General features: G+C 36.0%; 1 protein-coding gene and 1 long non-coding RNA gene across 3 annotated transcripts in view; one reads left to right on the top strand and one right to left on the bottom strand.

Moving 5' to 3' along the window:
* The window catches only part of LOC146995081 (uncharacterized), a 119387-nt gene that overhangs the window by 50006 nt on the left and 47213 nt on the right, over window positions 1-22168 (top strand). The window lies entirely within an intron of this gene.
* The window catches only part of Ak1 (Adenylate kinase 1), a 71991-nt gene that overhangs the window by 48340 nt on the left and 1483 nt on the right, over window positions 1-22168 (bottom strand). Inside the window, exon 1 of one of the 2 annotated variants that reach the window (XM_085825444.1) lies at window positions 21481-21520. The exons of the other annotated variant lie outside the window; for it this stretch is intronic. Coding sequence (XP_085681570.1) covers window positions 21481-21505 — 25 coding nt within the window. The 5' untranslated portion in view covers window positions 21506-21520. Of the gene's footprint in view, window positions 1-21480; window positions 21521-22168 lie in introns of those variants that run through there. 2 annotated transcript variants of the gene reach the window in all.

Genomic DNA, 22168 nt, shown 5'->3' with positions numbered 1-22168 from the left:
GAAAAGGCGGGAAAAATTACTTGACTACGGGGCTGTGGATTTAATTCCACGTACTTTCAAATAAGAGACCGTCGCCATTAAAAATGAAAAGAACATACAGTTAGAAATTTAAGTGTATTTTTGACTATGGAATTTTATTATTACAATATATATATATCATACTTATAAAAGAAACGTTTCTCAGTCTTTAATATGGAACATAAAACTAATTAAATGTAATAGTACAAAAAATATATAGATACCACATTACTTCCTTTTACGACCTATTAAATTATACATATTTTATTGCACTTAAATTTATTTTCTCGAATCAGGGCCGGGACGAGGGCGAGGCAGGTGAGGCACTTGCCTTAGGTGAACAAATAGAAGGGGCGGAAAATTAGCTATTCGATCAAAAATTCAGAAATTTCTTTTTAAAACTTATTATTTTTAACTTTTAATTTCGAAATACAACAGCGAGTATTAAAAGAATTTTGTGTTATAAACAATTCAGCTAAAAAAAGAAAAAAGAAAAACTAATAGCATTAATTTATTCTCAAAAGACATGAGCTTTTACAGTAGTGTGTGTAATGTTTTTTAACATTAAAATTTGTTATTGAAAGAGCTTTACGTTTGACTTAAGCTCTTTACTTAGCCACAACAAACTTGCCAAAGTCAACTGAACATAGACGGTGACATAATTGCTGAGTTTTACAATTTCAAAACCGCCTTCTGGAACAGCATCCGAAGAATAAACAAGGGTGATTGAAAATGAAATGTACCATATCATTAGTTATTACACTTTTTTTTTAGTTAAAAAAGGGCTTTGTCCTTGAGGGACTATAGTTTTCCTTTTGCGATTTTGCGTCGAATCACTGAATGTTCGTTTCACGTTACGTTTCCGTTTCGCCGGCGCAAATATCGCCAAGCAGACTTTATCAGCGACAACATACAGTATACACATAAAAAGTGTTTACAAATGTTAGTTCTAAGAATTTTTTTATTTTGAAGGCATAAACATTTTAATATCATTTAAAATTTTGTAAAAAGCCAATAAATAAAGACAATAAATTTGTAAAAAGACATTAATTTAAGAATTTATTTTGCTTTCATGGTTCAACATCCTGATTCGCCGCCGGTTTATATCACGTGATCCCAAGTGATCTCATCTTACGTAAACTACGCTACAAAAATCTAATAGGGGAACCGGAAAGTAATGTCGCTTTCTTACATTAAATTCAAACGAATACATTTTTAACAAGTTTTTATTTTTAATCAATAATATAATCACCCTCGTTATCAACAACCTTTTGCCATCTAATGGGCAGATTTTCAATCCCGGACCGATAAAAAATCAATTGGTTTTTGAGTAAAATATCTCGAGAGGAAATTTTGGACATCATCCAAATTTTTAAATTTTTTGCACTAAGAAAATTTTGTAGGGATCCGAATAAATGGAAATCCAATGCTGCGATATCGGCCGAGTATGGTGGGTGAGTATGGCAGTACCTCCCACCCCAATTCATTAATTTTTTCCAGTGTTCGTCTTGCACTGTGCGGTCTTGCATTCTCGTGTTGCAGAATGACGCCTTTTCTGTTGACAATTGATATTTTTCGATTAAAGATTGGTTCACTCCATTCAATTGTTCACAATAAAGGTCTGCATTAACGCGAATACTCCATTAAACACCCAGAAGCGCCTTTTCGGGATGTAAACCCTTTGTAACCCCTATTAAAACTGCCTTTTGAGTATTGGATTGTCATAAAGGACTTTTTTTTTTTTTTTTTTTTTTTTTTTTTTTTTGTCTCCACTAATCAAACGATCAAAAAACGGTTCTGTATGATGCCGTTGAAGCAATACGTTGCTTGTGATGGATAGGTTGGCTTTGTTCTTTTCGGACAGATTATGGGGGACTCAAACACCTGCTTTTGCTTATTTTTCCATTCTGCTTTAAATGTTCTTGGATGGTCGACCAAGGTTTGTTAAGAGTGTTTGACATGGATTTGCTTCCACTTCTGCCCTTAGCATGTTGTTGTCGACATGCGCAGAAACGACATTACTTTCTGGTCCCCCTATTAATTCTCTCAGTAATTATCTACATTAATTTTAAGTTAAATCGTAATTTGGAATACAAGTTTAAATGCAAGAATTATTTCAATTCGTACAAATAGCTTACTCAGAAATTATGTAAAACCGCAGTGCTTTACTTCGCTAGTGCAATCTCATTAGAACTGATGAATTTAACTCTTGACTTTGCCTTTTCTATATAGTATCGCCTTCGGGTGAGCGGTGTGATTGCATCCTAATTGACTTAATTACCTCGAATGGCCTTAGGGCATAAAATTGAACTTTCTGGTAAAATTTCTACGTAATTGTATGCCAGTATTGAAAGAAACAACCAATCTGATAAGAAATGGCTGCGATTTATTTTGAAAATGAGGCGTAAAAGGTTACCAGCGAGGATATTCCGTTTGGCATCAGTTTTGCCATCATTGGCGACTTTCTCGGCCGGCAAAACGAAAAAGTACCCGTTTCACTTTTCAAACTGTTGCCATCAAATATTATCGCTCTGTATTATAGTTGAAGAAATTAAATAATGAAGAATCTGCATAAATGCATGTATGTTTCTCGCATTGTGATAAAACAATGGTACCCATCAAATTCTGAATAACGTAATCTTCCACCAAATATGGGCATTTGCTAGCCCTAATTTTGGAATTTGTTTTATTAACGATTTCATATTTTGTAAAACTTAAACGAATTTTTGATTAACAAACTCGAGGATTTCAAAGCGAGCAATGGCAACGTTGTATAGAAAAAACATTTTTATCTCCAGCCCCTGTATTTTGCGATATCGTTCTTGAACTGAATTTTATGGTTTAAGTGCGAAGAAAATAATATTTAATAAATAAAGGTAATTGCCAACAAAAATGCTATACAAATAAAGGTAAAATGCCAACAAAGCGCCCCTTTGGACTTTATTTACATCTAAAACCTTTCAGATTTTCTTTTTCGCCTTTTTTTTTTTTTTTTTCCTTTTTTCTTTTTTCAACAAATCAACCGCTTCAACAAATTCAAGTACACTCTTAGGACCCCCCTCAAAAAAAAAAAAAAAAAACGGCGCACCAAGAAGGAGTTATCCCACTGGGACGAAAACCGGTAGAAGTGATGTACACGTATAGAAAAACAAATGATTACAGTTTGAGAAAAACTGGATAATTTATTGAAGTGATAGAGCTTCACAAAGTGAAAAAGGTCAGTATCGCGTTTATCCCCCTCTGGCCCTTATGCAAGTAGTTATTCGGCTTGGCATCGATTGATAGAGGTTGCGGATGTCCTCCTGAGGGATATCGTGCCAAATTCTGTCCAACTGGCGCGTTAGATCGTCAGCATCCCGAGTTGGTTGGAGGGCCCTGACCATAATGCTTCAAACGTGATCAATAGGAGAGAGATCCGGCGACCTTGCTGTCCAAGGTAATGTTCGACAAGCACTAAGGCAAACAGTAGAAACATGTGCAGTGTGAGGGCGGGCATTATCTTGTTGAAATATAAGCCCAGGGTGGCGTAACAGGAAGGGCAACACAACGGACCGCTGTGCTGTAACGTGCGACGGATGACAACCAAAGGGGTCTTACTATGAAATGTAATGCCACCCCAGACCATCACTCCTGGTTGTCGGCCCGTCTGCCGGAAGACAGTCAGATTGGTATCACACCGCTGTCTGGGGCGTCTCCAGACTCGCCTTCGCTGGTCATCGGCACTGAAGACTATTCTACTCTAGTCAGTGACATTCCAGTGCGAATAAGCCCGACACCACTGAAAACGGGCTTGACATTGTACTGAGGTCAATGGTAGTCGGCGCAAGGGGCGCCGTGAGCTCAGCCCCCCTTCTGTGAGCCGTCTATGAATGGTCCTTGCGTTCACTGAAGCACTAGTTGCACGTAAAGTCGATGATAATGATGCATCTGGGGCTGTAAGTGCCGCTCTGACCGAATGTTCGGTCTTCACGTTCTGTCGTTTCTCTAGGCCTACCTCTTCCTTCTTGACGCTGTGTGCGGCCATGGTTTACCCATTCCTGCCAACATCGTCTAATGGCATCGCTCCTGCTCAAATATCGAGCTATTCGCCGATAAGACCAACCGGCTTCTTTGAGCCCAACTACACGACCTCTCTCAAATTCTGACATCTGCGCATATCGTTCGCGCACCTGTATGCGAGGCATAGTTACTGTCTACTAGAGTACATGGAATGAAATTCGTGAAGAATTTATGACCTGGATCTAGGATCATATCTTTTCTTCTGGCATCAACTTTTAAGAGTTCTAACCAGTAATTAAACATTTTACCAAAGGCCATTAGTAAGCATAATAAAATAAGAGTTGTATTGAAAAATACACCACACCCGAAGGCGAGATCGATATCATGAGATAAACTCAGTAAATAGTAATTTTTAAATGCAATTAAATGGCATGTCAGTAGCAGTGAAGACGCAAGTATCATTCATGGCAGCAGCACTCGAGATGAGAGAGCGGCATCAGTGAGTAAAAGTGCTCGAGTGAGCTATGGGATTGGTTAGTGCAAAATAAGTCTTAAGTTTCATAAAATTGCTGAATAAAACGTAAAATAAGACTGTAGATGTTCAAAAAGGCGAATTTGAAGAGATAATAATGTCCTTATTCTTCAGAAACACAATTTGGGTACAGTACAATTAATTAATTGATCATGCTAAAAAAATTTATTTCCTTAAAGTTGCAGAGTAAACACCACGTGATGCGAGGTGGCCAGTAGCGAGTGAAGGAGTCATAAGACCGCGAACTAAAATTTTTTACTGTAAGCAAAGTCTTTGCTATAAAACGCTACACAGTACACACAGGTATTCTTGGTTAAATAGAAATAATAAGTAAAATAAGTAAGTAATATAAGTTGCAATCAAAGTCCATAAGCTTTGTCAGAGCAATTTATGACCTGGAATCTTAATTTCTCCTTTTAAATATTCTGTCAGTTGCGCAGATCAGATGCGCTGTAGACAACTGTTCATTCATTGGCAGCCAAAAATGTAAAATTTTGCATTTTCCGTCGAAACCTGTATGCATATCAATTTGTGTCCAAGTTGCTTGCTTGATATCTTCTCGGTGCGTCGTAGTGCGTCGTTTTTTTTTTTTTTTTTTTTTTTTTTTTTTTTTGTCTAAGAGCGTATGTTAATATTTTTTGGCACTGTTCAGAGGATTTATAATTTTTTTGTATCTTCAACGAGTAGATGGGATGCACTTATGTCCGTTTTGAAAACAACATTAAAAGGTCATACGGATACACGATGGTCATCAAGAGGAAATGCTGCTAAAGAATTAAATCTACAAATAACAGAAGTACATACATTATTGAAAGATATGGCATTAAATCACAAATCTTTGCAATGGGCTGAAAATAACAGCATTTTGAAACAAATCAATTTAAAATTTTTACGTTTGTTATCTGGGTGGAATTTAATATTACTAGAAATCGAAAAAGTAAATAAAGCCTTGCAGTCCAAAACTATAACTGTCTATAAAGTCGCACGCTTAATAGAGAGACCATGTCTTTCACTACATGAAATGAGAGAAAATATTTCTCAGTGCGTTTGTGACAAATGTAAATACTTCAGCTTTAGAGATGAATATGTCACCAGAATTTGAAGAGAAACGAAAACGAAAAGTTACTAAATCAAACTGTGAGGAATCAATTGATATATTGTAGTTTTTCAAAAAAATATATTGTTTAAGAAACTGAAGAAGTGTTCTTCGTTTTAATTTCACAATTGAAATGGCGATACGAAAAGTTAAATGACCTCTCTTCCGATTATCAGTTTCTAACTGGTGAACAATTAATGCCATTACATTTAAGTAATTTAAAGGCAGCAGCTTATAACTTAGCACTTAAATATCCGAATGATATGAACGCTGAAGAAATTCAGACAGAAATACCTAGTTTTAAAAACTTCAGACCTAGTTTTAAAAACCATGCTAGAACTTTAAAAAATAATTTACGATTATAATTTAGTTCAGTCCTATCCGAATTTGGAAGCAGCGTTAAGAATCGTTTTAGCGTTGCCAGTTACTGCGTAGCTGGTGGCGAAAGAAGCTTTAGCAAACTTAAAATAATAAATAAACGTTCAAGCATGGCCATTCTCTCTAGAGAACATAAATTAAGTAATCAACTAAATTTTGAAAAAATATTGATTTTGCTTCTTTAAGCAAGAAAAATTAAATTATAAATGTGCTTGAAAAGTTTATGCCATTAATTTTTGAGCAGATGTTTTATTTATAATTAATTACTATTATTTGCCATTTTTCAAAAAGCATATTTTTAATGTTTTCCCATTTCAAAACTGTTAATCATCATATATCTTTCACTTTGCGGAATATATAAAGTTATAATTAAATATTACTGTGAGAGCTAATGTATTTTCAGTAGAAGTAGTTACTTTTAATGAGCATAAAATACATATAAATACAGTTATTATAATATATATATACTATAGTTATAATATAAATATAGTTAATTTGTTCTGTATGTATGTATATATATATATATATATATATATTGAAGACATAAAGTACGAAATTTAGAACTAATGTTTCACAAAGACGAAAATTTTTGAAATTCATAATTAATAAATTTCAAAGAATTTAATAAATGTAAAAACCAAACTTTTAAAGAATCATCATTGTATAATATGTTTTTAAACATCATTTAGTATTATTTATTTATTCTCTTCCCCCCCCCCGCAAATAGGTAAATAAATAATCTTGCATTGTATACAGGGGCGCAACATTTACCGCTTTGCCTCAGGTGAAAAATATGTAGGCACGGCTCTGTCTCGAATTATTCCAACTTAATTAACCGATCCCTAGAGGCTTGAAAATAACAACCAAAATTGCAAATTTTAAAATTAAACATCACGGTCAATTTCTGTCGTACGGAAGTCAAACTTCTTTTATAACTGGTATAAAATGTTCCCAAATATAAGTATAGGACCCAGGAGGCCGTATTCAAATTTAGATTTTATTATTTGTCCAAAATTGATTATTTTTAAAGTTTGACATTGTCAAATCTTGAATATTTTCGTCATTTAAAACACTTCTATAATTGAAAGTATATGTTTACGACCAACGATTGCAGAAATATAAAGACTGGAGTGTCTGTATATATATATGCAATATATATACTTTTCGTTGGGCCGATTGCAATATAAAAGGGAGGCGCACAACTAGATGTTATAGCACTCCCATTAACACAGTTTCAACGGTTTACGGCTAATCGTTTCTGAGTTATGCCTGATACATACGTAAGTAAGTATATGCAGACGTTACAAAAAAAAAAAAAAAATCTCTTTCGAGACCATTTTACAAATCGTTTTGATTTGATTTGTTTTTGGTTTATTTGATTATGGCAGAGCACTCGACAACCCGTTTTGAGGGGGGGGAAAGAGTCGTCGAGCAAAAAAACTCATCAAAATGGATTCGGGAATGGCGATACGAAAAGTTAAATGACCTCTCTTCCGATTATCAGTTTCTAACTGGTGAACAATTAATGCCATTACATTTAAGTAATTTAAAGGCAGCAGCTTATAACTTAGCACTTAAATATCCGAATGATATGAACGCTGAAGAAATTCAGACAGAAATACCTAGTTTTAAAAACCATGCTAGAACTTTAAAAAATAATTTACGATTATAATTTAGTTCAGTCCTATCCGAATTTGGAAGCAGCGTTAAGAATCGTTTTAGCGTTGCCAGTTACTGCGTAGCTGGTGGCGAAAGAAGCTTTAGCAAACTTAAAATAATAAATAAACGTTCAAGCATGGCCATTCTCTCTAGAGAACATAAATTAAGTAATCAACTAAATTTTGAAAAAATATTGATTTTGCTTCTTTAAGCAAGAAAAATTAAATTATAAATGTGCTTGAAAAGTTTATGCCATTAATTTTTGAGCAGATGTTTTATTTATAATTAATTACTATTATTTGCCATTTTTGAGCCAAAAGAGAGATTACAGTTGAAATGTGATAGCCAAAATTTTTCAAGATTGCAATACTTCCTTTACCTCGTATAAGGAATTTTAAAAAAATGTAAAACTTATATCTTTGTTGTAACATAAAGTTGTAAAAGACGCAAAAACCATGTTGCAAGGTTATTTACCTGAACTGTTCATTGTCGATTACATTCCTCTCGAAACAAGTGAGTGTTTTAGAAAATGTTTGAAAATCTAGCTGCAAAAAATTTCAAGAACTACAGATAACATGACCGACAACTCAATACCATTTACAGATAGTTGAAAAGAATATCTGATGCAACAATAGATAAAAGTTACTGAAATGTGTTACCGAAGATGTTTTGTTGCTATTATAAAAACTGCGTTTAAAAATATCACCAAAAATATGTGACACGAATATAATCGATAAGTATATCGGAAAAAAATTATAGTTTGAATGGTTTTGTAAGACGGAAAAATCCGAAAACCACTGTGATACACACCTGTGTTATAAATCTCTATGCAGATTTAGAAAATAAAACTGTTCAGTGATGGGCGTCTTCATAGGTTGTCGGTTCCTTTTTAAATCATGCTAACAAAGGTAAAGTGCGCTCACAAGTCTATAAAACTGGAAACAATAGAATTCATAAGCACGATTCCTAACGAAAGCTTTCAAAGAAGACCATTAAAAAAATTTAAATGTTCTAAGCACGTACCGCATGTAATTTTCTCATCTTAGAAGAAAATAAAAATGCCAAGAGATGTCTATAATTTCATCCTAATTCAAGTAGCTCAAGTTTTCTGCAATTCGAATGAATTTACATTTTCCCCCCAATGGTAGCCACTCACCGTTATAGGTATTAGCCACTACCAAGGCTGAATACGAGGTCACTTTATTATGGAGGCACCTAATAGTCGTCGAGCAAAAAAACTCGTCAAAATGGATTCGGGAAAGGCCAAAAGAGATATTACAGTTGAAATGTGATAGCCAAAATTTATTTTTAGAACACTAATAGGTGTCTCACCATTTCTTCCAATGAAGGGACAGACAATTTACCATGCTTTCTGCGAAATTCAAACTCGGCCCCCCTTCGGTATGGCAATTTTCCCGTCTGGGCGGCGAAAGGATTTAAACTTTCAAAATATTTCTATATTTAAGATATTCTTGTTCCTTATGTATTACTGACAACTAATTCTCTGACTTCGAGTCGATGCCGAAAACCATATTTTACAATCTAATCTGTCAGACTTATATATAATTAGTTAGATTAAGTTATTCTGAATATTGCAAAGTTACGAAGGCTACTGCCTAAGAGAAGAGATGCTTTCGCGGAAGACTTTCTGAGGGAAACTGGCTCGTATTCACGTCACACATGCGGAAAATCATGAAAACCAACCATGCAGCCAGGATCGAACTCATTCCAGGTCAAACTGCCAGTATTCAGCGTTCTTAACCACTCGGTCGCTGGTGGAGCCATAAAGAGTAGTTAATAAGTAATTACAGAACAGGAAGAAGTGGGCAGAACATCAGAATTTCACCATTAGTTGTACAGATAAAATCCCAGTGCACTAACTGCACAGTCTCACTCCATTTTGAGAAAAACATCGCGGGGACGCATCTGAGCGTCTCTCACGCTACTACTCTACTATCAAGCCATCGACAGAACTTTCGGTTCGCCAATATTTTACGTGTTGCTATTTCGCACACTTACAAACATTCATGCCTTCTTCAGGATACGAACCCGGGCCCGACGATACAGTAGTTAGCGTCGTTAACCACTATAAAAGAGATGGGTAAAAACCAGCCCGTAGCCGAATGAGACCCTTCTGATTGCTTGCTCCTTAATAATTTTATGAAATCCTGTGCAACGATATTTTCATCTCTTTCCTACCCGGTTTTATCAGCAGCATGAGTGCATATCTACTGTTGCAACTGTATATGCGCATACATATGCCTGAGTGCATATCTATTGTTACAACTGTAATGCGCATATATATATATATATATATATGTCATAATAAAAGCAAAGGAAAAGACGGAACACTGTAGATGCGTGCTTAGATCCATATTGAAGAAGAATTTTGATTGCGTAGTATTTAAAGAACTTGGCAGTCGAGGCAGTTTTAATTCCATTTTTATTTCCAATTGATATTTGTGGCCACAATCACTTGGCACTCTAGTCGTGCCTTTCCACAGAAGATTTACATTTTTGATATTGTTGGGATAGAAAGCAAGCCAGCGGAATTACATATTAGCAGAGTAGAGAGCAAAAGCTGAAGTGCGTAGTTATGAAGGATGGAAGCACGCGAAGAGAAGTTTTGGTTTACAATTCGGTGATTGGTCGTCAAGAGGCATCTGGTATTAACGGTTACGTAAGATCGCATGATTAATTTGAATGACGCAATGCAGATAAGTTATTACGGTTTTAGAACAGAGAGGAAGAATTTATGTTTATAGTTATATTATAATTCTAATTCATACATTTTTATCTTACATATATATATATATATATATATATACATGACTATACTAGTGATCAACCTAAACTGAGAATACTAGGTATGCTAGACAGCATGTGCATCCGTTAAAGAAGTTAGAAATAACACAATGAAACTGCTGGTTTCGTTTATTTCATTATGACAGAGGACTCGATGGTTATCTGACTAAAGGGTAGGATGCCTCGGTGGAGGACCTTCTAAGGGAAACTGGCTCGTATAGACGTTACAGATGGGAAAACCCTGAAAACGCCCATGCAACCAGCACGTCAGCGACTTTAGCGCTCGGCCATTGGTGTGTCCTTAAAAACAATGAAATTAATGAATATTGTTGTGGGGAAAAAAGTGGAAGCTTAGGGAAAAAACATTTCACCCTTAAATTTTTATTAAAAAAATGAAACAGTATGCATGCCAGTCACTTATGATCAATACGAACAGGCCTCGTTTTTGGCATATTTAATTTTTTTTTTTTTTTAAAAATTCCGCAGGTACAGATAGAAGTGGGCGGGACACCGGAGTTTCACCACTGGTCGTACAGGTAATAGTCCCGTGGTACTAACCGTGCAGTCTCGCTCCATTTCTCCCCCTCTTCCCCTTCCAATAACACCGTGAAATGACTTTTGGCTCGTCGTGTATTTTGAGTGTCCCCTTGCTGCACAAACACTGTACGCTTACACACATCCATGCCTTCTCCGGGATTGGAACTCGGGCCCATCGAGACAACAGTCACTATACTGGCTGGGTGACAAGGGTCCCACAAACAATAGGAGCACCGCAAAACATCATTACGGCCTTGCTCGCATGATGAACTAAAAAGGACCTTTTTGACCCGTTGTTAAAAGTACTTGCCCTCTCCTATACTATACCGTCCAGAGCGGCAAAGTAAATCACAGTAAATTTCTCCCGTAAATTAACAACATTTTAATATTATAAGGGGACAAGCTAAACTAATTCGGAAAAGCACGAAAATTAGCCTACTTGCATTACGCTCATTCCCATTCTTAATTGCTATTTCTTTAGAATTAAATGCGTAATTAGCAATTTTGGCAATAATTTGATTAATAATAATTTTCCTTAAAAAAAGCTGGCAGTCGCTTCTAAAATAGCTTCACAGAGTTCTTTAACCCAGAGCTGCAACTTTCTGACGGCACATGAACCCGCTAAATACGACTTCATAGTGGTCTCCTGCTGTACCTATAGGTTTCTTATTCCGTCATTTTCAAGAACCCCATACCACACCATATGAATTTCGGAATGTGGAAAAACTCGAAGCCAGATTTTTGGAATTCTTCTGTTTTATAGGCGGCCGAGGAGTAGGAATAAAAGGTTCTGATTGTATTTAAGTTTTGCCTTTTCAGTCAGGTACTGTCACAAGAAAAGTTTCTTTAGTTTCTCGGCAAACACCGTGTGATGCTTCTTTGGCGAAATGAAGCAACTCCAATGATGGAACACAGCAATAACTTTTATTTAACACTAAAAAAAATGGCGACATACAAAACAAGAAGATAAAACATATTCTAACATTTAAAAATAAATTACATTCTTCGTGCGAGAGTCGCACGAGGCACTCGAGTCTGCATTTCAATATTGCCAGTAATCTGTACATTATTTATTATTCAACTATTTCAAATGCATGAGAGATTAATAACGATATTAAAGCTGTTACAACCTCTCCCCCAACGGAGAGACTTTTTCCGAAGGGAAAAGTTCTGTAAAATTTGACAGTTTAAAAGCTCGGCTTGCTCAAATGCTGAAAGAGAAAAGGTAATTTCTCTTATAAATTTCCAAATTTTCAGGCCGAAAATTTTAAGTTTTAAACAAATATTTTTACACCACATTTAAATAAGAAGAAAATGGACAGTGTTCAAATTAGTCTTCCTTTTTTTTCTTGACGGCGCCTAGATCTCTTCCTTGGTGGACCAGTTCCTCGGCTATAATTCACAACAAAGCCTTTCCTCAGTTCATTTGTGCCTTTCGGATAATATTCAATTTTCATTTGCTTTCGACAATTGTTTTCTTCGTCTATTAGTAGCGGCTTTGATATTAAATCGAAAGCCGAAAGATGATGATAACGTTGCATTGCAAAATGATTCTCAATATTAATTTCTTTTACGTTTTTCAAATTTTCGTAAAAATCTTCCACGTTTAATTCCGGTGATTTAACTTCTTCTTCAAAGATATCTTTGGATGATTTATTTTCTTCCTTCATCGGTTCCAAGATCTTCTCTTCAACTATTTTTCTTTTCCTTTGAGCTCTAGTAGAAACGGCATTAAAATGGTATCACTAAGATTACGTTCAAGTGATAAACTAATAAAATAAGGCAGTTCAGTGTTAACAGGAAGTAATAACCTGATATCACTAATATTGCGTTCAGTGATGAACTAATAAAATAAAGCAATTCAATATCAAAAGGAAGTAATAACCTGGTATCACTAATATTGCGTTCAGTGATGAACTAATAAAATAAAGCAATTCAATATTAACAGGAAGTAATAATCTGGTATCACTAATATTATGTTCAGTGATGAACTAATAAAATAAGACAATTCAATATCAACAGGAAGTTACGTTCAGTGATGAACTAATAAAATAAGGCAATTCAATATCAACAGGAAGTTATAATCTGGTATCGCTAATATTGCGTTCAGTGATGAACTAATAAAATAAAGCAATTCTTTATGAACAGGGAGTAGTAATCTGGTATCACTAATATTATGTTCAGTGATGAACTAATAAAATAAAGCAATTCTTTATGAACAGGAAGTAATAATCTGGTATCACTAATATTATGTTCAGTGATGAACTAATAAAATAAAAATACGCACGATTATTCGATCTTGGTCGGTGCCTCCAAAATAATTAAGACTGTAATACTTCTTTGGCGAAATGAAGCAACTCCAATGATGGAACACAGCAATAACTTTTATTTAACACTAAAAAAAATGGCGACATACAAAACAAGAAGATAAAACATATTCTAACGTTTAAAAATAAATTACATTCTTCGTGCGAGAGTCGCACGAGGCACTCGAGTCTGCATTTCAATATTGCCAGTAATCTGTACATTATTTATTATTCAACTATTTCAAATGCACGAGAGATTAATAACGATATTAAAGCTGTTACAACCGTCGAGAATCCAAAGAGACAAAAGAACGTGACCAACTTTATTTCTACTTCCTTATACGAAATAAATGATTTGATTCGGTTTATTTGAATGTGGCAAAGCACTCAAGGGCTATCTGCCTATGGTTTGGTTTATTGAGATTACGGCAAAGCACACCACGGCTATCTGCCTAAGGGAAGTAATGCCTTCGTGGATGACTTTCTAAGGAAAACTGGCTCATATGTACGGTTCACATGAGGAAAACCACGAAAACGCTCACGCAGCTAGCCCGTTCGGGGGATTCGAACACCAGACCGTACTACCAGTGTTCAGGGACTGTACAGCTCGGCTCCTGGTGGGCAACGAAGTAAAGGAAGTATTTAATTGCAAAAAAATGTCGGTTATTAGACTTCAGCAGAAATATGCATTTTGACTATTTATTTGCGTGACGTTCGTACGCACGGACGGAATACTGGACTCTTTAATTCAAAACTGATGGTAAAGTGGATTCAAAACAAATTTTTTCGTGACGTCTGTACATATGGACATACCTCGCATAATTTAAAGACGATTAGTCGTAGAACGTTGAAATTTTGTATATGGGACTACTATAACATCTAGTTGTGCCCCTCCCTTTTATCTCGCAATCGGCGCTACCAAAAGTATATACAGGGTGGCCGAAAAACTTGCAGGGAGTACAGAGACGACTCGGAATCACATAGAAATGAATGCAGGGTCGCAAATGCTGTAGTTGCGAGCTATGGTGCAAAGATGCCCAGAAAAATAGCAGAAACAGCAACGCATTAATGGGACAAAAAACATTTTATTGAAAGGTTGTACTACAACAGGTGTTCGAAATTACGACCAGAAGTCGTCTGGGAGACCTGACAGCGGCGTTGCATAGAATTCCTTACATTCTGGAAAATTCCTGGCATGTCACGCATCCTTCCGGCAGCTACAGATATTTGAGCGACGGAAATGAAGCAACGGTCCTCTCATGCACCAAACTCTTCATGTGACCCCAGAAGAAGCATGCATGACAGATCCGGTGATCTGGCAGGCTAATGAACCAGTCCATCAGGACCTAGCCACCGCTGCCCAAAGGTTACGTCGAGGTGTCGGCGGATGTCAATCGTGTAATGTGGAGGAGCCCCGTCATGCTAGTGCCACACGCAGCGGTGCAAACGACAGAGGAACATGTGCTGCGTCAAGAAGTTTAGGACTCCTTGCAAGAAAATCAGGTATGCCCCACCGTCCAAAGGACTAGGCAGATGGTACGGTCCAATAAAGTAGTCCTCAAGAATGCCGCCGCTAACATTGACCGAGAAGCGCTTTGAGCTGCACCTGCTTGCGTACGATGAGAGTTCTCCAAAGCCCACACATGGGCGTTATGCTGATTGAAGGCTCCGTCACGTGTGAAGTATGCTTCATCCGTGAATAATACTGACGCAGCAAATGCGCTGTCTGTAGCACTCTGTTGCAAAAACCATGTAGTAAACGTCCTCTGGAGTGGATAATCCTCTTCTACTAATTAGACGCGATGAAGGTATGCACTCATTTGGTTTGCTGTGAGTATTCCCCTGATCATGATTTGAGATAAACCCACTTGTTGGACTATCGTTCGAGCACTCGTACTTGGATTGTCTTCTGCCAGACGTAAGACCGCTTCCTCATTGCCAGGTGTCCTCTTTGTTCGCTGTCGATTCATTGTAGCTCTCGTTAAACATCCAGTCTCACGTAACTTTCTGTTCACACTTGCGAAGGTCGTGTGAAGTGGAGCATCACACGCCTGTTCGGGAACATTCCTGGTACAATTATTGAGCGGCGTGCCCTTTACAATCCCCAGCTCCATACACGGTCAGCAGGTCGACTAGCACATCGTTTGAATACGCGTTCATCTAACTACCTCGGGAAACGGATCTCAAATGACGACTTAAAGCAGGATCGCTGTTTACGCAACCTTCCGTTCAGAGCTATCTACTCCAAGACTACCGGGAAGAATCTTCAACAACGTAAGGAATTGCGTGCAGCGCCGCTGTCAGGCCTGACTGACGACCTCTGGTCGTAATTGTACCTGTTGTAGTACAACCTTTCAATAAAATGTTTTTCTGTGTCATTAACGTGTTGCTGTTTCTGTACTTTTCCTCTGCTTCTTTGCACCATAGCTCGCAAATGCGGCATTTGCAACCCTGTATTCCTAGGTGATTCCGAGCCGTTTCTATACCCCCTTCATACCCTGCAAGTTTGTCGGTCTGCTAGCGAAATCACCCTGTATATACATATACCCAGCCCTGCTGCCCAACCGGTATAGTGGTTAGCGTAGCTGATCTCTGTGCCGAAGGGCCCGGGTTCGAATCCCGGAGAAGGCATGGATATTTGTAAATGTATAGTGTCGGTGCGGCATGGCGGCACTCTTAATATGCTGTGAGCCGAAAGTCCTCTCGTGTGGTTTGGTGGAAGGGGAGAGGGGTGGGAGACCCTCGGATCTGTCCCTCGGGGTGCTCTCCATCAAGACTGGGAGCTGAGCAAAATCGCACTGTCACCTTAATGGTGCTCAAGGCAGGCGTATTCTGGCGCTCCTTGCCACGAGGTATTTCGTGGGCTTGGGCTGACTACGTCAGACAAGTGAGCATAGGCAAAAACAACACACCCATCCCCCTTAGCCGGCCTTTATTTCTGTAACCGTTAGTAGTAGTCATATGCCTCCAATTACAGAAGTGTTTTAAATGACTAAAATATTACTTTTTTAGGAATGTCAAGCTATATAAAAAAAAAAGGTGGGTGATAAATAAAGGCATCTGACTTTTAATGCTGTCTTCCGGTTTCTTTACTCATATTTGGGAAAGTTTTGTACTCGTTATGAAAAAATAAAATTATAAGAAATTTGACTCCCGTAAAAGAAAAACTGACCAGGATATTTAATTTCAAAATTTGCAATTTTTGAAGTTATTTCCAACATTCAAGGGATAGGATAAGTAAGTAAGAATAATTTGAGAAAATAAGTTTAAGCGAAGTGCAGGAAAAAATGAGTATAATTTAATAGGCCGCACAAAGATATCATGTGGTATCCACATCACAATTTTTTTTTTTTTTTTTTTCTTTTTGAGACTAGGCTTTCCTCATTCTCTACGATTAAGCCTTCATCTACTACTACTCTCAAATAACTGTTCTAGGGTATAACAGTAGTATCACCCATGTTGAGTTCTTCCATGCAATGTTTTATTGATGTCATTTCCTTAAGCCTAGCAGCAGATGAATCTGATGTCAGTAAAAAATGACAATGTACTTACTCCAAATCAGTTGTCTGCTCGTATTACCACCGACTCCATGTCTTTCGAATATCGTTCTTCAATCAGTTCGAATAAAACTACATTTTGTGCTAACTGGAACATTGACGATTATTCGCTCATATATCATATTCTCGTAAGAAACTGTTAATCTTCATTGTTTGGTAGATCCCACAGACCCCTGATCAAACTATAAATTCCGTTCTGCGGGTTATAGACGTTCTTAAAACTTAACAAAGATATACGGCTTCAATAGCGATTAATTTATGTTATGGTGCCAAAGTTGGAAACTATTAGCTCTTTTCTGGCGAATTTTGACTTTTCTCCGTGAACACATTAAGTACCGAAAAATCTTTAACACAACTCCACTTTGTTTTTTATTTTTAAAGCGATATTGCTATATGTTTTACAAAAGACTGTGAATGCATTGAAAACAGTCTTATTGCATGACAAACATTAAAAAAAAAAAAAAAAAAAAAAAAAAAAATGCTACAGAATCCTATTTACATTAATATAAATTTTACTCAGTTTTTCTTTCTTTTCGGAATCGAATGATACCGCATCTGTTCCCTCATATCATAAATATCTCTAATCCTTTGAAACTCGCCAACTTCAACTTGCGAATCGCAGTTTACGTATTTCTTTGATACAAATAACGTTATGCAGTTAAATTTGCATCTGCTAATTCCTCGCGCTTCGTTTTGGAAAACTAAAAGTCTTACTTCGTGATAAGATAAAGCGCTTTCTTGATATGCAAAGTAACTCGGTGTTTATCAACAAACTACAAAGCTTCTACAATGTTAGGCCCACCGACGGCCGAGCGGCAACGTCGCAGAATGCTGGCTCGATTTCAGGCTGGCTGCATTAGGCGTTTCATGGTTCTGCATGTGTAACTTGGGTATGATACAGTTTTCCTTATAAATCCTTCACGAAGGCACCCCTTCACTCAGGCAGTTGGCTCCCGAGGGTTAAAATCGCCGAACGGCAATAATTCCGACTGGGTTCGATTCAAGGCGAACGGACTGGCTGTTTGGTCGTTTTTGTGGTTTTCTCCATGTGTAACGTATACAAGAGCCAGTTTCCCTTAGAAATTCCTCTATAAAGGCATTCCTCTCCTTAGGCAGATAGCTTTAGTGTGCTTTGTCATAATTAACTAAACCAAAGCCTTAGGTAGATAACCCTCGCGTGCTTTTCCCTATTCACATAAACTAAACAACTGCTGAAGTTTAGTTGCCTGGCATTATTTCTAAACCATTCCAGTGTTACAAAAATTTGAAATTTTAAGCTTTAAAAGTTACACATGGCTCTAGAAAAATTATAAGTTCTCGTTAAATCGGGGAAATCCATCCCTAAATCAAAGATGATTTAAATTAAATTTATAGTTCAAATCGTGTTATTAAAATAAGCCTTACTTTCCGGATAGTATCAAATCGGATATCGCTAAACTATCAAATCGGATATCGACTGCATTATATAAGAGCAGCGGTTCTCTTTTGGGGGGAGGAGGAAATTTTATAGTTTCAAGAAGGAAATGAGGTCACCCTTTTATTTACATGTTAAATATCCCGTTTTAGTTTATGAATATCAAAAATTACATTTATTTAATTTTTGGTATCTATCAGCATTTCGTACACTTTTTATTGCTTAATTTATAAAATATTGTTACAGATTTGGTATTTAAATAGCTTATGTTAGTTGAATTGTAAATTAAACTGTTTTACTTCCCGCGCAGAGCAGCACGTGACGAATATTAAAAGAAAGCTAAGCCGGAAAATTGAAAATACAAGAGCGCGTGCATGTAACATTTAATTTTTTTTTTTTTTTTTTTTTTTTTTTTTTTTGATTTCGAGAAAGTACTAGAAAATTCTCGCGCGCGATTTTAAAATCTTATAAAAGGAGGAAAACCTCTCAGTTCGTCCTAGTTAGTTAGTTTGTTGTTGTTTAAGAGTTTGTTTAGAAAACTGCTCTTGTTGACTGTAGCGAATTCGCGGATTAGCTTTCTTTAGCTGTTTTGAATTAAGTTCTTTTGAACGTTACTGCACGAATATTTTAGGAAATTTAAGTACATTTCTTGTGATAATAATAAATTTTTGTTCATTTTTCATCGGACTTGTGCATTCATTTCAAACGAACCCGTACGCACGCAACAATATTAATATCAGAAGGCATCTTTCATTGGAAAAGAACAAGCCACTGTAAAATTTTAAACTAAGCAAAAAAGCGACCCTAGTTTGTTTTTATGGACTCCCCCCGAGAAAAAAAAAAAGGAATTCTGCATTTTTTTTTTTTTTTTTTTTTTTTTTGCTTATAACGAAAAAAATTTGTGCCTGACCGCCCTAAAAATCATTACAGTTATTCAAATTCTATGTCAAACTAAAATTGCTTTTCTGCTTAGTTGTAAGAAGTTGACTGAAATCAAAACCGAGTCGTTTGGCGAGTTAAACTTCACTTGGCGACATTTCTCTGTCACTTATCAATTTTTATAATCTATTTTGATCTTATTAAACGAATAATCGTTTATTTGGCGACTTTAAAACAAAAATTATTCCGTAATAGTTCTATCATAGTATTCGAATTGTCGATCATAATAAGCGATGTATTTCCGTGTTTTCGTATGCAAACGGGCGAGACTTCGGCAAATCGATAGCAATATCTGAATGAACACATTAAGCAGTGTCTACTGTGAGTACATTTTTACACTTGAAGTGAATGAAGGCTTATGTCATTATTCTTTTTCATCTGCAAAAAATCGTCAAATTGCGCTATGGTAGTTGCATTACTACGAAAATACCTAAAAAAATGTTTTATGTTTGTTACCTAAAAATGCATTACAGTTGAGTTAATTTTTATCCCAAAGGCGCAATTTTCCAGAAGGACTATTAATTTCATTTTGGCATTTTGCGCTGGTTCACTATAAACGGCATTTCACTTTTCAAATTGTTGCCAGCAAATATTAGAGCTCTGCATTATATTTAAAGAAATTAAATAATGAAGAATCTGCATGAATGTATGTATTTTTCTCGCACTTTGAAAAAACAACGATACATGGAGACATCAAATTTTGAATGACGTAGTCCTCCACTCGAATATGAGCATCTGGAAGCCCGAATCTGGAATTTGTTTTATTATCTACTTCATATGTTGTAAAACGATAACGAATTTTTGATTAACAAACTCAGTGATTTCAAAGCGAGCAATGACAATACTGCGCGGGGGGGGGGGAATTATCTCCAGCGCGCGAGGCAGTGTATAGGAAAATTCTAAAGATATACTCATTTTAAAATTATTTTGCGATATTGTTGTTGAACTGAATTTTATGGTTTATGTGCGAAGGACATGATATTTAATTGATAAAGGTAACCCACAAAACGTTAAAAAAAACGTTCCTTTGGGCGTAATGTAAAATTTTAAAGCTATCTGATTTTTTTTTTTTTTTTAAATATTTGTCTTATTTTTTATTTATTAAATGATGTTTATATTTAGCAAATAAATGTGTATTATTTATCAATATAATATTTCTCAAAGGAAAACTTATGTGGCAACAGTAAAATGTTAATTGTATAGGAAATAGTATACGTGCAGCGACGCGAGTATACAGCCGCTCAAAAGCAAAGTAAGGAAAAGTTCTGTTACTATGTATGCATGGTTGTAAATAATAAATTAATGTCAAGCCAGCGTGCCTTTTTATTATTAAGAAGTTTAATGTAATCAGCAATACGATCAAAACAGATGAAATATTAATATATTACTTAATATTTGTAACTGATAATCAACTGACATAACGCCATCCATCAATTTTAATATCTGAAACAATATTTACAGTGGCTCATATTTGTATATTTTAAATTTCTTTGCATAGATCTTGTATTAAAATATTGAAACATAAGACTTTTTTTTTTTAAAGCTATTACTTTTTCTCGACAATTATTCAAAAAGTGTTAATCAATAACTCGCATAATAATTCGGACATTCGAAAGTTTTGTTGAGATGTTTCGGCAAAAGATGTTTCTCGTCATATTTTTTGTTTTAAATGAAAATACATCGCAGGAATTACAGTCTGCATTTTGAAATTATTACTTGTTTAACAAAATATATTAATAGTTCCGTATCTCTGAAGTAAAAATGGCAAGGCGATACAAATACTGACAAGCTCTGATAGAAATTTAATTATTCATCATTTTAAACATAGAAAAAGTATTCAAAGTGTCCACACAATCCTTAAAGTAAAAATGGCAAGGCGATACAAATAATGACAAGGTCTGATAGAAATTTAATTATTCATCATTTTAAACATAGAAAAAGTATTCGAAGTGTCCAAACAATCCTTAATGTAATAAGGCATTCAACTATCCTTGATATTATAAAACGACAGAATTTTCGTCAACAGAAATAGAAGAAGACCGAGGGCAATTTTGCGCCATATAGCTAACACCTAGTTTTAGTAGTAATATTTAAATATACAATTATATAAAAAAATAAATAAAATTTTTTAAAATATTGCCAAATTTTAGAGACATTTTAGCTTAAAATTATTCTTTAGTGCTGCATTTTCTGACTTCCCACTCTCCTCTTTGAATGGTTAGATAGTTTTTAGCACTTACCTGCTCTCTTACAGCCAATCAACATGACCTACTTGTGATGATGCAGATGAGACAGTGTTTCCTCGGAGACTCTCTACTGTTCATGCTATCAACCCACAACTAATCTAACTGCCATCTTTACTCGCTTGAACTTTTTAGGACTCGCTCATGCTCAGTTACATTCCAGATAGAAAATCGCTAACGACTTAGTCTGGGATTGCGCTGATCCGCTTCGCGAACTGCGTTCGCCTGAGTCGACAGAATTTGCGTGGAGCTATTGAAAATGCACTGAAGTCTGAAAGACATTCCAAGCTAACACCAAGAAATCGCAAATTTATTCTTTGAAAAATCAAGCAAGACCAAAAACTGGTGCTGTAAAACTTACAACAGCTTTAAAAACACGGTTTGCCTTAAAAGTTAACTCTGAAAATGTTAGAAGAGTCATGGCATATGGGAAAATCTAGTCATGGCGACCAGAAAATCCATCAACAGGAAAACAAGGAAAATACGCCTCGCTTTGGTTTTGGTAAAATTCATGGTAAGCAAAGATTTATCATGCTCGACTAAATTACGCTTGCAGATGGGTCAAAATTTAATATATTTGGATTCGATGGAATAATTAGTATGTGGCGAAAATCGAATGAAAAACTGAATCTTGAAAAACCTGTTGCCTGTTGTTAAGCTCTAGGATTCACGCATAAGTTTCCCA

Source organism: Stegodyphus dumicola, chromosome 10 (assembly GCF_044657685.1).
Source record: "Stegodyphus dumicola isolate Sdum_Otavi_A_Nest chromosome 10, ASM4465768v1".
NCBI lineage: Eukaryota > Metazoa > Arthropoda > Arachnida > Araneae > Eresidae > Stegodyphus > Stegodyphus dumicola.
The sequence above is the reverse complement of the archived record's forward strand: the minus strand, read 5'-3'. Positions and strand labels throughout refer to the sequence as shown.